Source organism: Phaenicophaeus curvirostris, chromosome 28, assembly GCF_032191515.1.
Source record: "Phaenicophaeus curvirostris isolate KB17595 chromosome 28, BPBGC_Pcur_1.0, whole genome shotgun sequence".
NCBI lineage: Eukaryota > Metazoa > Chordata > Aves > Cuculiformes > Cuculidae > Phaenicophaeus > Phaenicophaeus curvirostris.
Window position 1 is genome coordinate 3,355,569 of NC_091419.1, and position 15,764 is coordinate 3,371,332.

Sequence of the window (15,764 nt, forward strand, 5' to 3'; positions counted from 1 at the left end):
CTCCATTTCTGGTTTGAGGTGGCCCTGGAGCTCAGCCGGGCTTTGCTGCGCTGGGGCTGGCTTTCCCAGAGGCAAGATTGGAGTTTTGGTCTCTCCTGCTGCCCCATCGCGGGCTACTTGCCCTCTTCCTCCAGGCTGTCGTGCAGTGGGGCTGGGCTGGGCCTGCGGAGGAGGGAGGAGAAGGGTTACCCTCGCCCCATGCCTTGCTGGGGTGAGAGAAAAAGCAGACTTCATTTTTCTCCATCATCTTTAATTACATGGGTTAAAAACACGGCGTTTCTGAAGGCTCTGCTGGCAGCAGGGCTGCGCTTTGCTTAGGGGCTGCAGGGACCTCCTCTTTCCTCCCATCTCCTCTCCCCTTCCCCAGACCTGAGCTCCCCAACCCAGGGACTTTGAAGCCCCCATCGCTGGTGGGATGGGAGGTGATGAAGAGATGGACCTGGGGAAAGGAGGGAGCCCCAAGACTCCCGCTCCATCCTTCTCCCTCCAAAGGCCTTTTTCCTTCCCCTGCTCATCTTCCCACCCCAAGCAAGAGGAGCTGGTGGGGGTCTGTGCTTCCCACCTCCCTGCGAGGTGCCTTGGGGGCTGTCCCTGCCCCCCACCCCACATCACCTCTCCTCCCTGGGCTCCTCCGGTGCCGACAGTGCCCGGCTGCTCTTCGCCGTGCCCAGCACGGCCACCAACTCGCTCTTCCTCACCAGGGCTGCCCGCAGCTGGTCCCGCATCTCCTGGATCTTCTCCTCCAGCTCCCGCAGCTCATCCTCGCTGGCCGCCCTGTCCGGGGGCTGTGGTGCCCGCCCGTTCCCGGGGTGCCAGGGGGGCCCTTCGGCTTTGTCCAGCTGGAAGCGCACCCGTCTTACCTCCTTCCGCAGGGTGCTCCAGGACTGCCCTGCCGTTGGCGCCTGCCTGGGCTGGTGGCCACAGCTTTTTGGGGAGGGGGAGAAGGGTTGAGGTGGTGCCTGGAGGTCCCTCCGTGTCCCCCAGGATGGTGGGTGCCCATGGGGAGGAAGAGGAGGAGAGCGGGGCAGGTACCTCCGCTCCAGGCTCAGCCGCTGGCTCCTCTGCTCCTCCGTGCCCGTGTTCAGAGCCCGGTGGATCTTCTGTGGGGCATGAGGGAGAGTGAGATGGGAGTGATGGTCTGGGGGTTAACCAGGGAACAGTGTTCTAGGAGTTAACCAGGGGGTGATTGTCTCTGGAGGTTGATTTGGGGGTGATGGTCTGGAGGTTAACCAGGGAACGGTGTTCTAGGGGTTAACCAGGGGTTGATGGTCTGGAGGTTAACCAGGGGGTGATGATCTGGGGGTTAATTTGAAGGTGATGGTTCAGGATTTAACCAGAAAGTGACTATCTGGGGAATCAACCAGGGAGTGGGGGTGGTCTGAGGGTTAACTGGGTGGTCGCAGCCTGGGAGTTAACCAGGTGATGATGATCAGGGGCTTAACCAGAAGATGGTGGTCTGGGGATTAACTAGGGGGTGGTGAACCAGGGGTTATCCAGAGGATGATGGTCTGGTGGTTAACCAGGGGATGACAGTCCAGGGTTTAACCAGAGGGTGGTGGTCTGGGGGTTGACTGGGGAATAATGATCTGGGGATTAACTGGGAATAGTGAACCAGGCATTAACTGGGAGTAGTGAGCCAGGGGGTAACCAGAGGGTGGTGGTCTGGGGGGGTTGAAGAAGGAATGGTGATCTAGGGGCTAACCAGGGGGGTGATGGTCTGAGAGTTAACCACAGAGCGATAGTCTGGGGAGTTAACCGAGGGGTGGTGGTCTAGGGGCTAACAGGGAGATGATGATCTGGGAGTTAACAAAGAGGTGGTGGTCCAGGGGGGTAACTGGGAGATGATGATCTGGGGTTAATCAGGGTGATGGTGCGGGGCTGAAGGAGGGCAGAGGTGATGTGAGGGCAGAGGAGGTTAATCAGGGAGGTCTCCGGGGCTCCAGGTGAGCCCCTTCCCAGCGGTCCCACCTGGCTGGTGTGCAGCCAGTAGTTGAATTTCTTCTTGCGCTTAATTCGCGGGAGGACGAGGTGGTAGAAGACGTGTTCCCCCAGTGAGGTGAGCAGCGACCCGCTGAGCCCGATGCAGAGCAGCACAAAGAGCCCGGAGAAGTGGTAGATACCCATCTGGAGGGTCTGCGGGCAGAGTGAGGGGGTGTTGGCCGGGCTGGGGTTGGGGCGCAGCTCCTGATCCCCGCTCCTTGATGGACAATCCACGCTGTGTGGGGCTGCTCCCAGGGCAGGGGGATGCACTGGTCCCCACTCCCCACGTCTGCTGGGGGAATAGGGGGCAACTTGCTGGATTCTGAGCCTGCCGGGGCGGTTGGATACAGGGGGATGGGGAGCAGCTCCTGATGGATAATCCACCCTGTGCCGGGGCTATTTGGGGCCAGGGCTCAGAATCCAGCAGGAGACGCGGTGCTGGTCCCCAGAGATGCTGTGGGCAAGGGGGGCTGCTTGCTGGATTGTGAGCCTGCCAGGGCAGCTAGATTTGGGGAGTCAGGGCTCCGCTCGGCTCCTGCCCCACTTGCTGATGGATCACAGAATCATAGAATCACCAGGTTGGAAAAGACCCACCAGATCATCGAGTCCAACCATTCCCATCAATCACTAAACCATGTCCCTCAGCAACTTGTCCACCCGTCCCTTAAACCCCTCCAGGGAAGGTGGCTCAACCCTCTCCCTGGGCAACCTCTGCCAGGGACCAATGACCCTTGCCATGAAAAATTTTTTCCTAATGTCCAGCCTGAACCTCCCCTGGTGGAGCTTGAGGCCATTCCCTCTCGTCCTGTCCCCTGTCCCTTGGGAGAAGAGCCCAGCTCCCTCCTCTCCACAACCTCCTCTCAGGGAGTTGGAGAGAGCAATGAGGTCTCCCCTCAGCCTCCTCTTCTCCAGGCTAAACACCCCCAGCTCTCTCAGCTGCTCCTCTTGTTCTCCAGCCCCTTCCCCAGCTTCGTTGCTCTTCTCTGGACTCGCTCCAGAGCCTCAACATCCTTCACCCACCCCGGAGCACCCCAAGATCCAAACCTCGGTGACGGCGAAGACGCGCTTGCCGCACGGCACCATCTTGTACCACTTGTCGTGCAGCAGGTCCATGAAACCGGCCGATTTGTAGCGGCTGATGAACTCGGAGATGTTGGAGGTCAGCGGCGAGTTCTGGGGGAGCCCGATGCCGTAACCTGGTCCCGGGGAAGCGGAGGGAAAGAGCAGCCGCGCTGGCATGGGGGGCGCGGAGCAAGGACCCTGCGTGGCCATGGTGGGGCATGGGCCCAGCACATCCATGGGCAGTGCACACGCGTGTGAGCACACACAGAAACTCTGCAGAGCACACACATGTGTATGCACACATACAGAGCCCCTGCAGCAGGGCACACGCGTGTGAACCCCTACAGAGATTCTGCAGCAGGGCACACGCATGTGAACACACACAGAGCCCCAGCAGCACATGCGTGTGGACACACACAGAGCCCCTGCAGAGCACACACGTGTGTATGCACACACACAGAGCCCCTGCAGAGCACACACGTGTGTATGCACACACACACAGAGCTGCTGCAGCAGGGCACATGCATGTGAGCATATGCAGAGCCCCTGCAGAGCACACGGGTGTGAGCACACAGAGAATCTGCAGACCGTACATGTCTGTGTGCACACACACAGGGCCCTTGCAGAGCACACGCGTGTGTATGCACACACACAAAGAGCCCCTGCATCAGGGCACACGCATGTGAACACACACAGAGAATCTGCAGAGCACACACGTGTGTATGCACACACAGAGAACCCTTGCAGAGCACACGTGTGTATGCACACACACACGGAGCTGCTGCAGCAGAGCACACGCATGTGAACACACACAGCAACCGTGCAGCAGTGCCCGTGCATGTGAATACACACACCCAGAGAGACCCTGCAGCCAGCGCATGTGTGTGAGCACACACACACGGAGCCCCTGCAGAACACACATGTGTGTATGCACACACACACACAGAGCCCTGCAGCAGGGCACACGCATGTGAACACCTACAGAAACCCTGCTGAGCACACGCATGTGAGCACACACACACACAGTTTCTGCAGAGCACATGCATGTGCACACACACAGAGCCCCTGCCTCAGGGCACATGCGTGTGAACACACACACAGCCCCTGCAGCTGTGCACACACATGTGAGCACTCACAGAGTCTCTGCAGCAGGGTACATGCATGTGAATACTCTCATCTGTATGCACACACACACAGAGCCCCTGCAGTAGGGCACACATGTGTGAGCACACACACAGAGCCCCTGCAGCTCTGCACACACATGTGAGCACTCACAGAGTCTCTGCAGCAGGGTACATGCATGTGAATACTCACATCTGTATGCACACACACACACAGAGCCCCTGCAGCAGGGCACACATGTGTGAGCACACACACATGGAGCTGCTGCAGGAGAGCACACGCATGTGAACACACACAGAGCCTGTGCAGAATACACACACGTGAATGCAAACACACACAGAGCCTGTGCAGAATACACACACGTGAATGCAAACACACACAGAGCCTGTGCAGCAGTGCACACACGCATGAACACACACAGAGCCCCTACAGAGCACATGCATGCGAACACACACACGGAGCACCTGCAGCAGGGCACACGCATGTGAACCCCTACAGAGATCCTGCAGCAGGGCACACGCATGTGAACACACACAGAGCCCCAGCAGCACATGTGTGTGAACACACACAGCGAATCTGCAGAGCACACACGTGTGTATGCACACACACAGAGCCCCTGCAGCAGGGCACATGCATGTGAACACCTACAGAGACCCTGCAGAGCACATATCTGTATGCACACACACACACAGACCCTGCAGAGCACACGCATGTGCACACACGCAGAGCCCCTGCAGCAGGGCACATGCGTGTGAACACACACAGAGACTGTGCAGCAGTGCATGTGCATGTGAATACAAACACCCGGAGAGACCCTGCAGCCAGTGCACATGTGTGAGCACACACACACGGAGCCCCTGCAGCAGGGCACGCACATGTGAACACCTACAGAGATCCTCCAGGGCACACGCATGTGAACACACACAGAGAATCTGCAGCACATGCGTGTGAACACACACAGAGCCCCTGCAGAGCACACGTGTGTGTATGTACACATGCAGAGCCCCTGCAGAGCACACACGTGTGTATGCACGCACACACAGAGCTGCTGCAGCAGGGCACATGCATGTGAGCATATGCAGAGCCCCTGTAGAGCACACGCATGTGAGCACACACACACAGAGCCTGTGCAGCAATGCACACGTGTGAACATACAGAGCCCCTGCAGAGCACATGCATGCGAACACACACACAGAGCCCCTGCAGCACATGCGTGTGAACACACACAGAGCCCCTGCAGAGCACATGTGTGTGTATGCACACACACACACAGAGCCCCTGCAGCAGGGCACACGCATGTGAACACCTACAGAAACCCTGCTGAGCACACGCATGTGAGCACACACACACAGAGTTTCTGCAGAGCACATGCATGTGCACACACACAGAGCCCCTGCACCAGGGCACATGCGTGTGAACACACACAGAGACCGTGCAGCAGTGCACATGCATGTGAATACAAACACCCAGAGAGACCCTGCAGCCAGCACACGTGTGTGAGCACACACACACGGAGCCCCTGCAGCAGGGCACATGCATGTGAACACCTACAGAGCCCCTGCAGAGCACACACGTGTGTATGCACATACACACAGAGCCTCTGCAGCATGTGAATACACACACCCAGAGAGACCCTGCAGCCAGCGCACGTGTGTGAGCACACACACAGAGCCCCTGCAGCAGGGCACACGCATATGAACACCTACAGAGATCCTGCAGAGCACACGTGTGTGTATACACACACAAACACAGAGCCCCTGCAGCAGCACACACACATGTGAACACCTACAGAGCCCCTGCAGAGCACACACATGTGTATGCACACATACAGAGCCCCTGCAGAGCACACACGTGTGTATGCATGCACGCACAGAGCTGCTGCAGCAGGGCACACGCGTGTGAGCATATGCAGAGCCCCTGCAGAGCACACGCATGTGAGCACACACACACAGAGCCTGTGCAGCAATGCACACACATGTGAACACACACAGAAACTCTGCAGAGCGCACACGTGTGGACACACACATACACACACAGAGCCCCCTGTCCCCTCCAACCTTCGATGGCGAAGGGTTTGCCCACGGTCAGCAGTTTGCAGTCGGAGTCGATGGTGACCTCGTAGTCCAGCAGCGACTTGTCCATGATGAAGGCGTTGAGCTTGGGGGGCTCCGTCCTGCACCAAGATGGGGGGACCCTCAGGGACAGGGTGGCTCCTTCCTTGGGGTCCCCCGCCCCAACCTGACAGCCCTTGATGGAGAGTTGGGGCATAGGGTGCGGGGAGGGGGCAGTGTCTGAGGGGAGAACTCGTGGGTCTCCGCAGCTCCTGGAGAGGAGGTTGGAGATACGTGAGTGCTGGGCTCTTCTCCCAAGGGACAGGCAGTAGGACAAGAGGAAATGGCATCAAGTTCAACCAGGGGAGGGTTAGACTGGATAATTGAATCACAGAATCATAGAATCACCAGGTTGGAAAAGACCCACCGGATCATCGAGTCCAACCATTCCCATCAATCACTAAACCACGTCCTTCAGCACCTCGTCCACCCATCCCTTAAACCCCTCCAGGGAAGGGGACTCAACCCCCTCCCTGGGCAGCCTCTGCCAGTGCCCAATCACCCTTTCCACGAAATATTTTTTCCTAATGTCCAGCCTGACCCTCCCCTGGTGGAGCTTGAGGCCATTCCCCCTTGTGGGATGGTGGTGTTGGACAAGGTGAGCCTAGAGGTCTTTTCCAACCTCACTGATTCCCTGATTCCACGATAACATCTGCCCTAGGAGGGGTAAAAGGAGGATTCACGCCCTGCCATGCCCACCCTGGCCCTCACTTGAGCATGGTGACGCCGGCGGGGGTGGTGGGGACGTTGTAGCGCCGCATGTACTCGTGCATCTCGGGGAAGCTCTTCTTGATGTACTCCTCGGCGCTGCTCTCCCACACTGTGCCGAAGCGGAAGCCCTGCGAGGGGTGATGCAGCTGGAAGGAGGCACCAGAGCATCAGTACCCCCAGCCCAGGTGGGAGCAGCCCCCTGGCTCCTTGAGGACACGTTCCCCAAGTCCTAGACGCTTGGGTCTGGCCGGTGGTGGAGATGCACCAGCTCTTGTGGGGTGGCTGGTAAGAGCAGCCTCAGGATGAATCCACTTCTCCCTCACCCTGGAGCTGAGGCCAGGATTAACCGTAGGGTTGGGGGAGAAGACAAAGCTCCCTGGGGGTGTGGGAAGCCCCCTTACATCTTCAGGAGGAGTCGTGCTACAGAGACAGGGCTGGAGACACTTAGCATGTTCATCCCAGCAGGGACGGTGCAGCAGAAAGAATGGATGTCCCACCACCACCCCCTTCCCTGGACTTCAGCCTCGTCTCCCCCAACCTGAAGCAGCACAGATGCTCTCCTACCTTTGGGTCATGGATGCCCGAGAGCTCCTCGAAGGTCTTGTCCCCCACCATGACGGCGGCGAGGTTGGCCGTGTAGCTGGAGAGCACCAGGAGGCAGAAGATGGCCCAGAGGTTCATGAGGAAGCGGCCGGTGCAGCACTTGGGTGTCTTGCTAGACACGGTGCGGCCGAAGAGGATGGCGTAGCAGAGGTTGAGGGCTGAGGAGTATGAGAAGATCTTCATGCGGTTGCGGCCGTGGGGCGTCATGCCGTAGGGGCTCTTCCACTCGTACAGGGTGAGGAAGAGCGCGGTCATGTGCAGGGCTACGAAGATGCCCACCCACATAGTCCAGTGCAAAGGCCACATGAAGGCTCCGATCGGCGACGCTGTGTCCTTGGTCCTCACCAGGATTCCCAGGCTGGTGGAGAAGAAGGGGCTGGTGAAGTCGATGACTTTGCTCCGTGCCGAGTTGATGCTGAAGGAGGTGACGGCCATGTGGGCCGTGCCGCTCAGCAGGTCCCCCACCAGCCCCGTCCACCGCCCGTTCTTCCAGGCTCCGTATTTCCCGTCTCCCACGATGTAGAGCTCAAAGTCGAAGGGCACGTCCTCGGCCAGCTTCTCCAGCAGGTCGATGCAGTACCCGTAGCAGCACTTCTTGTACGCCCGCGGCACTGAGCCGTTCGCAGCACCCAACTCCTCGAAGAGGGCGTCCAGCACGGCCGAGTCGTTGGTGCCGGGGTCTAAGCAGAGCTGACCGGCTGGGCAGCTCCCGTCCTCGTCTGCCTCCCTGGTGAAGACGAAGGGATGTTCCACCAGCGTCACCACCCGCAGCCTCATGCGGGTCCCCCTGGTCCCCTCGCTGGGGCTCTTGCGCCGCCGGTGGCTCTGCCAGGCGCCCTCCTCGAGCTCCAGCTTGCCGTGCTGCCAGGTGCCCACCAGCACCCAGGTGGGCTCCCCGCGCAAGTCCTGCTGCAGGCTCCACACGTGGAACTGCTGCTCGGGCCGCAGCACCGTCCCGTTCTCCACCCGCACGGGCCCCGTCCGGCCATGGAAGGACGTGTTGGCCAGGAAACTGGGGGTGGGAAGAGAATCATAGAATCACCAGGTTGGAAAAGACCCACCAGATCATCGAGTCCAACCATTCCCATCAATCACTAACCCATGTCCCTCAGCACCTCGTCCACCCGTCCTTTAAACCCCTCCAGGGAAGGGGACTCAACCCCCTCCCTGGGCAGCCTCTGCCAGTGCCCAGTGACCCTTGCCATGAAAAATCTTTTGCTAATGTCCAGCCTGAACCTCCCCTGGTGGAGCTTGAGGCCATTCCCTCTCATCCTGTCCCCTGTCACTTGGGAGAAGAGCCCAGCTCCCTCCTCTCCACAACCTCCTTGCAGGGAGTTGGAGAGAGCAATGAGGTCTCCCCTCAGCCTCCTCTTCTCCAGGCTAAACCCCCCCAGCTCTCTCAACTGCTCCTCTTGTTCTCCAGCCCCTTCCCCAGCTTCGTTGCTCTTCTCTGGACTCGCTCCAGAGCCTCAACATCCTTCTTGTGGTGAGGGGCCCAGAACTGACCCCAGGATTCGAGGAGCGGTCTCCCCAGTGCCGAGCCCAGAGGGAGAAGAACCTCCCTGGCCCTGCTGGCCACACTGTTTCTGATCCAAGCCAAGGTGCCATTGGCCTTCTTGGCCACCTGGGCCCCTGCTGGCTCATGTTCAGTCACTGTCAACCAACACCCCCAGGTCCTTCTCCTCCAAAGAGGAGAAAAGAGGAAGAGGAGGGTGTCACAGTTCTCGCATCAGCAACTCCAGGGCCATGGCCAGGAGGAACAAGGGACCAAGAGATGCTCTGGCACAGACAAGGGCAGGGAGAAGGAGCAGGATGCAACCCTGCTGCTTGGCCGTGGATGGATGTGTTGTTGGCCAGGAACCTACTGGATGGTGCAAGAAGAAGGAGGAGGAGGAGGACAAGGGCAGGGAGCAGGATGCAGCCCCGCTGTCCTCGCCACGCTGGCAGGACCAAGCATTATTAATATTTATAGAGCAACGCTGCTCGGGCAGCGTTCAGAAGATGTGAAGTGACACGTCCCCCCTCCATGTGCAGCCGGCACAAATCGTGTCCAGGGGATGCAGCGGGAACCGGGAGGGGAGCTGAGCCCCACGGCAGCGGCTGCACGCAGAGGGTGGATTCTGAGCCCTCGGCTCCCTCCGCTCTGCCCTCACCCCTTCCCAAGGTTGGGGAACAGCCCCATCGTGCGCCCCAATACGCTGGAGCCCCCCAGCCCTTTCCTTACCGGGACAGGAGGAGCCCCGAGGTCTCGCCGTGCGCCCGCTGCCTGTCGTTGCAGTTCTCCATCGTCTGCAGGACAGCCAGCTCGGGGTGGGCGTAGGCAGCGCTGGCGAAGGCTCGGGACACCAGTTCCACCGCGTCCTGGATGAAGAGCTCCAGCGGTGGCCGGTTGACCTCCCCGTAGGCCAGCAGCCCCAAGGGCAGCCCCTGGGTGCGCAGCTCGCCGGCGCTGAGCGGGGAGCCCAGCACCCAGTGGAAATCCTGCAGCAGCAGCCCCGACTCCTCGGCCGCTTGGAAGATGAGCTGAGCGTGCCGCAGGCCACAGCCGAGCACCAGCACGGGGCTGGAGAGAGCCTGGAAGCGCTCCCCGTGCTGCTGCTGGAGGTAGCTGGTGGCCCCAGGCTTGTCCAGGTAACCGAGGTCCAGGATGGCGCGGAGCAAGAGCTGGGAGCGGTGAGCCCAGAGGTCAAGGAAGCTGGAGATGTCCCAGGGGTGGCAGAGCACCACGCTGGTCTCCTGCCAGTTGTTGGCCTGCAGGATGCTCACCAGCACGTCCACCAGCGTCTCCAGCGAGCCCTGCAGCTCCATGTGGAAGTGGAAAGGGCTCTGCCAACACACGGAGGCTGCGGCTGCCACCCTTCCCCAGGGAAGAGTGTCGGGGGGCGGCGGCAGGCAGGCTCCCCCCTGTCCCAGAGCCACCCCACGCTCCCTGCCCCATCCCAGCCGGAGGAGATGGTTCCTCCCACCCCGCGCTGCACCCAAAGCCAGAGGGATGCGCAGACGGAGACCCCACCATGGGATTGTGCATCCCCACCGTGGGATTGTGCATTCCCACCATGGGATTTTGCATTCCCAGAGTGGGATTGTGCATTCCCACCATGGGATTTTGCATTCCCACCATGGGATTGTGCATTCCCACCATGGGATTGTGCATTCCCAGCGTGGGATTGTGCATCCCCATCATGGGATTGTGCATCCCCAGCATGGGATTGTGCATCCATACCATGGGATTGTGCATCCCCAGCATGGGATTGTGCATCCCCAGCGTGGGATTGTGCATCCCCACTATGGGATTTTGCATTCCCACCATGGGATTTTGCATTCCCACCATGGGATTTTGCATTCCCACCCCAGCTCCGTGCAGCCGGCACGCTCCAAGGACACGCTGCTCGCCAGGCAGCAGACGAGCACGTGTGGAGACGGCACAGCCTGAGCACCTTCCGAGAGGCTGGAGAGACACGAGTCACCTCCACCCCAGGGTCACCACCGTCACCTCAAAGGTGTCTGTCCCCAAACAGGACCCCGGAGAGGGAAGGGAGAGGGACAAACCCACCTCAAAGGACACAAGGCTGGGGCAGAGCTCGGCTTGGCAGGGTTTGGGCTGGGAATTGTGGCACTGGTGCAACTGGATGTTGCTCCCAGGACAACTGGGAGGCACTGGGGCTGTGGGGAGGGAGCTCCAGGGTTGAATTGGGGTTGGGAGGGGTGTGGGGCTGCCAGAGGAGCCAGGGAAGTTGCCTTGAACTGGGATAGAGCCAGGCAAGGGGCCAGGAGAGGGGCAACACTGGATCTTGGATGAATCTGGGATGCAGCCAGGATGGAGCCGGTATGGAGGTGGGAATAGAGCCAGGAGGGGGCTGGAATGGGGCTAGGAAGGGGCTGGGGCAGAATTATGATGGGGGGCAGGATAAAACCAGGACTAGGCTGGGATTAATCCAGGATGGGGGTCAGGATAGAGCCGGGATGGTGTTGGGAAAGGGGGTGAGATGGGAGTCAGGATGCAGCGAGGATGAGGGGCTGGGACAGAGCCGAGACTGGAGCCAGAGGGTGGTTGGGATCAGAGTCAGGATGGAACTGGGATGGAGCAGAGAGGGGAAACATTGGGATAAAGCCAGATACGAGTCAGGATTGGAGCTGACATGCAGTTGGGAGAGGAACCCTCGGGATTGAACTGGGATTGGAGCCGGATGAGGGACGGGATGAGGGTTCGGGCAGGGATGAGGGTTTGGGCAGGGATGCAGGTTCAGACAGGGACGAGGGTTCGGCTTTGGGGGTGCAGGTTTGGATAGGGGTTCAGGCAGGAATGTGGGTTCAGACAGGGATGAGGGTTCAGGCAGGGATGCAGGTTTGGGTTCGGGGGTGTGGGTTTGGGCTCAGGCAGGGACGCGGGTTCAGGGAGGGATGTGGGTTTGGGTTTGGGGGTGCAGGTTTGAGTGCAGGTTTGGGCGGGGATGTGGGTTTGGGCAGGGATGCGAGTTTGGGTGCGGGGGTGCAAGTTTGGGTTCGGGGGTGCAGATTTGAGTTTGCGGGTGCAGGTTTGGGTTCAGGGGTGCAGGTTTGGGTTCGGGGGTGCAGGTTTGAGTTCAGGTTTGGGTTCAGAGGTGCAGGTTTGGGTTTTGGAGCGCAGGTTTGGGTGCGGGTTTGAGTTTAGGGGTGCAGGTTTGTGTTCGGGGTGCAGGTTTGGGTACGGGGTGCAGGTTTGAGTTCGGGTCTGGGTTCAGGGGTGCAGGTTTGTGTTCGGGGTGCAGGTTTGGGTGTGGGTTTGAGTTTGGGGGTGCAGGTTTGGGTTCGGAGTGCAGGTTTGGGTGTGGGTTTGGGTTCAGGGGTGCAGGTTTGGGTTTTGGAGTGCAGGTTTGAGTTCGGGTCTGGGTTCAGGGGTGCAGGTTTGGGTGCAGGTTTGGGTTCAGGGGTGCAGGTTTGGGTTCAGGGGTGCGAGTTTGGGTGCGGGTTTGGGTTCTGGGGTGCAGATTTAGGATCAGGGGTGCAGATTTGGTTTCAAGAGTGAAGGTTTGGGTTCTGGGGTGCAGGTTTAGGTGCAGATTTGGGGGTGCAGGTTTGAGTTCAGGGTTGTCGGTTTGGGTGCGGGTTTGGGTTCTGGGGTGCAAGTTTGGCTTCAGAGGTGCAGGTGTGGATGCGGGTTAGGGCAGGGATGCAGGTTTGTGTTCGGGGGTGCAGGTTTGGGTTCTGGGGTGCAGGTTTGAGTTCGGGGGTGCAGGTTTGGGCTCGGATTTGTGTTCGGGGGTGCAGGTTTGTGTGCAGGTTTGGATTCGGGGGTGCAGGTTTGAGTTCGGGTCTGGGTTCAGGGGTGCAGGTTTGGGTTCGGGGTGCAGGTTTGGGTTCAGGGGTGCAGGTTTGGGTGCGGGTTTGAGTTTAGGGGTGCAGGTTTGGGCTCGGGGGTGCGGGTTTGGGTTCGGGTTTGGGTTCGGGTTTGTGTTCGGGGATGCAGGTTTGGGTTCGGCCAGGGATGCGGGTTCGGGTGCGGGTTGAGGGGGTCGGATCGGGGTTCGGGGCGGGCTGGGGGCTGCGGGTCGGGGCTCCGTTCGGGTCTCACCTGCTCTCGGCGGGGCAGGGGCCCGCGGGGGCCGAGGATGCTGATGACCGGGATGCGGAGGGCGTCGGCGAAGAAGCGGAGCAGCAGCAGCTCCCTCCGGGACCGGGGCAGAGCCAGCACCGCGGCCCCCCCCCCCGCGCCCCCCCAGCGCCCCGCAAAGCCACCGAGCCAGCGAGCCGGGGTCCCGCGCCGCCGGACCCCCCCCCGGCAGCTCCAGGCTGAGGTTGGGGGGCACCCCGAGCCCCCCGGGGCCGGTCCCGCTCAGAGCGGCTCGGAGCCGGGGCCGCCCGGGCGGCAGCAGCGCCCCGAGGCGAACGGGGGGGACGCGGCAGGGATGCGGGGGGCCCCCCGCCGCCCCCAGCGCCGCCGCCAGCAGCCACAGAGCCCGCAGCGCCCGCATCGCCCCGCGACCCGGCACAAACCGCAAACCCTGCGCCGGATCAGCCCCCGAACCCCAAATCCAGCACTGGATCTGTCCTGACACCCCAAACCTCGCACCCCAAACCCTGCTCCGGATCAGCCCCCAAACCCCAAATCCAGCACTGGATCCGTCCCGACACCCCAAACCTCGCACCCCAGACCCCAAACCTCGCACGGGATCTGCCCCCAAACCCCAAAACCTGCACCGGATCAGCCCCCAAACCCCAAATCCAACACCGGATCAGTCCCCAAACCCTAAATCCCGCACCCCAAACCCCAAACCCTGCTCCGGATCAGCCCCCAACCCCCAAATCCAGCACCGGATCTGTCCTGACACCGCAAACCCCAAACCCCGCACCCCAAACCCCGCACTGGATCTGCCCCCAAACCCCAAATCCAGCACAGGATCTGTCCCGACACCCCAAACCTCGCACCCCAAACCCCAAACCTCGCACTGGATCAGCCTCCAAACCCCAAATCCAGCACTGGATCTGTCCAGACACCCCAAACCTCGCACTGGATCAGCCCCCAAACCCCAAACCCTGTACTGGATCCGTCCCCAAGCCCCAAAACCCTCTCCGAACCCGCCTCCGCACCCCAAACCTTGCTCCGCACCCTAAACCCGGCTCCAGATCCGCCCTAAACCCCGCACCCCAAATCCAACACCGGATCAGCCCCCAACCCCCAAATCCAGCACTGGATCCGTCCCGACACCCCAAACCTCGCACCCCAAACCTCGCACTGGATCAGCCTCCAAACCCCAAACCCCGCACCGGATCCGTCCCCCAGCCCCAAAACCCGCTCCGGATCCGCCTCCCCCCCCCAAACCCGCACCGGGTCTGTCCCAAATCTCAGATCCCGCACCCCAAACCTCGCACTGGATCCACCTCCGCCCCCCAAGCCCCGCACCGGCTCCCCCCCGGCTCCACCCCGGGCTCTCCCGGTCCCATCCGAGCTCCCCGCCCGCTCGGCTCCGGCCCCGCAGCCCTCGGGGGGGGCGGGCAGGGTCCGCCCGGTCCCGGTTCCCGCAGCCCCCCCCTCCCCTTCCTTCCCCGCCCCCTCCCGCTGCTGCTCTTGGGGGGGTGGATGCTATCGGGGGGTCCCCGCGGCTCCCCGCAGCCTCTGGATCGCTGGGATCTTCCTCCTCCTCCTCCTCCTCCTCCCTGCTCGGTGCTGAGCCGGGCTCGGAGCCAGCAGCTGCCCCCCCAACCCCTCCCCGGACCCCCCCATCCCATCCCATCCCATCCCGACCAGTCACAGCCTCAAAATCGGGGATCCCGGCTGCTTTTGGAGCGCTGGAACCTTCCTCCTCTTCGCAGACAGCGATGCCAGCGCAGCCTGGGCTGGATGGAGACCCCCAACTGCCCCCAGCGCACCCCAAATCCCATAATGACCAGTCACAGCCTTAAAATCGAGGGTCCTGGCTGCCTTAGGACCACCGCGACCTTCCTCCTCCTGGGTGGTGATGCCAGGGAGAAGCCCCTGGGGGTTGGTGCTGAGCCAAGTCCAGAGCTCTCAGCTACCTTCCCCCCCCACTCCCCGACTCCTCCACCCCTCCAAAATCAGAGCCGCAGACTCAAAATTGGGGGGTCCTGGTTTCTTTGGACCACCAGGACCTTCCTCATCCTCCTCCCGGATGACGATGCCAGCGCCAGGCTGGGGCTCGGTGCTGAGCCAGGCTTGGAGGCATCAATCCCACCTCATCCTCCTCCATCCCACCTCATCCTTTTCCATCCCACCCCCGGGAGAGATGCAGCCTCAAAATTTGGGGGATTCTGGCTGCCTTTGGACCATCAGGACCTTCCTCCTCCTCCTGGATGGTAACGCCGGGGAGAAGCCCCTCAGGGCTGCTGCTGAGCTAAACTCTGAGCCACCAACTGCCCTCCCATCCCAGACCCCTCCAACCTTCCACAATTAATCCTCAAAATCAAGAGGTCCTGGCTGCCTTTGGACCACCAGCACCTTCCTCCTCCTCCTCCTCCTCCTGGATAGTGATGCCAGCGCTCCCCATCAGGCTCGATGCTGAGCCAGACTCAGAGCAGTCAACTCCCTCCCTAGGTCCCTCCATCCCTTCCCAGAGATGCAGATTCAAAATTGGGGGTCCTAGCTGCCTTTGGACCACCTCTATCTTCCTCTTCCTTTTCCTCCTCCTCCTTCTCCTTCTCCTCCTCCTCACAGGCAGCAACATCAGCGCTCCCCGCCGT

General features: G+C 61.0%; 1 protein-coding gene across 2 annotated transcripts; it reads right to left on the reverse strand.

Annotated features, from left to right (window-relative positions):
- Nucleotides 1-83: 83 nt before the first annotated feature.
- GRIN3B (glutamate ionotropic receptor NMDA type subunit 3B) lies at nt 84-10,420 on the reverse strand. 2 transcript variants are annotated; one of them, XM_069877843.1, is made up of 9 exons: nt 9,814-10,420; nt 7,551-8,601; nt 6,987-7,114; nt 6,222-6,337; nt 3,025-3,176; nt 1,969-2,133; nt 1,033-1,100; nt 613-924; nt 84-162 (listed from the first exon to the last, which is right to left on the reverse strand). In XM_069877843.1, exons 1-9 carry the CDS (start codon nt 10,395-10,397, stop codon nt 114-116), a joined length of 2,625 nt encoding a protein of 874 aa, XP_069733944.1. In that variant the 5' UTR covers nt 10,398-10,420; the 3' UTR covers nt 84-113. The 2 variants fall into 2 exon arrangements, with proteins under 2 accessions (XP_069733944.1, XP_069733943.1); XM_069877842.1 differs by having other exon boundaries at nt 6,987-7,132.
- Nucleotides 10,421-15,764: the final 5,344 nt, after the last annotated feature.

Bases quoted from the DNA above. Each gene is read 5' to 3' on its own strand.
- GRIN3B (XM_069877842.1), bottom strand. From the start codon at position 10,397: ATGGAGCTGCAGGGCTCGCTGGAGACGCTGGTGGACGTGCTGGTGAGC. The intron at 3,177-6,221 runs GTTGGAGGGGAC...CCCCGGGACCAG, and splicing joins CAAACCCTTCGCCATCGAAG to GTTACGGCATCGGGCTCCCC. The intron at 1,101-1,968 runs GTGGGACCGCTG...CATGCCCCACAG, and splicing joins ACTGGCTGCACACCAGCCAG to AAGATCCACCGGGCTCTGAA.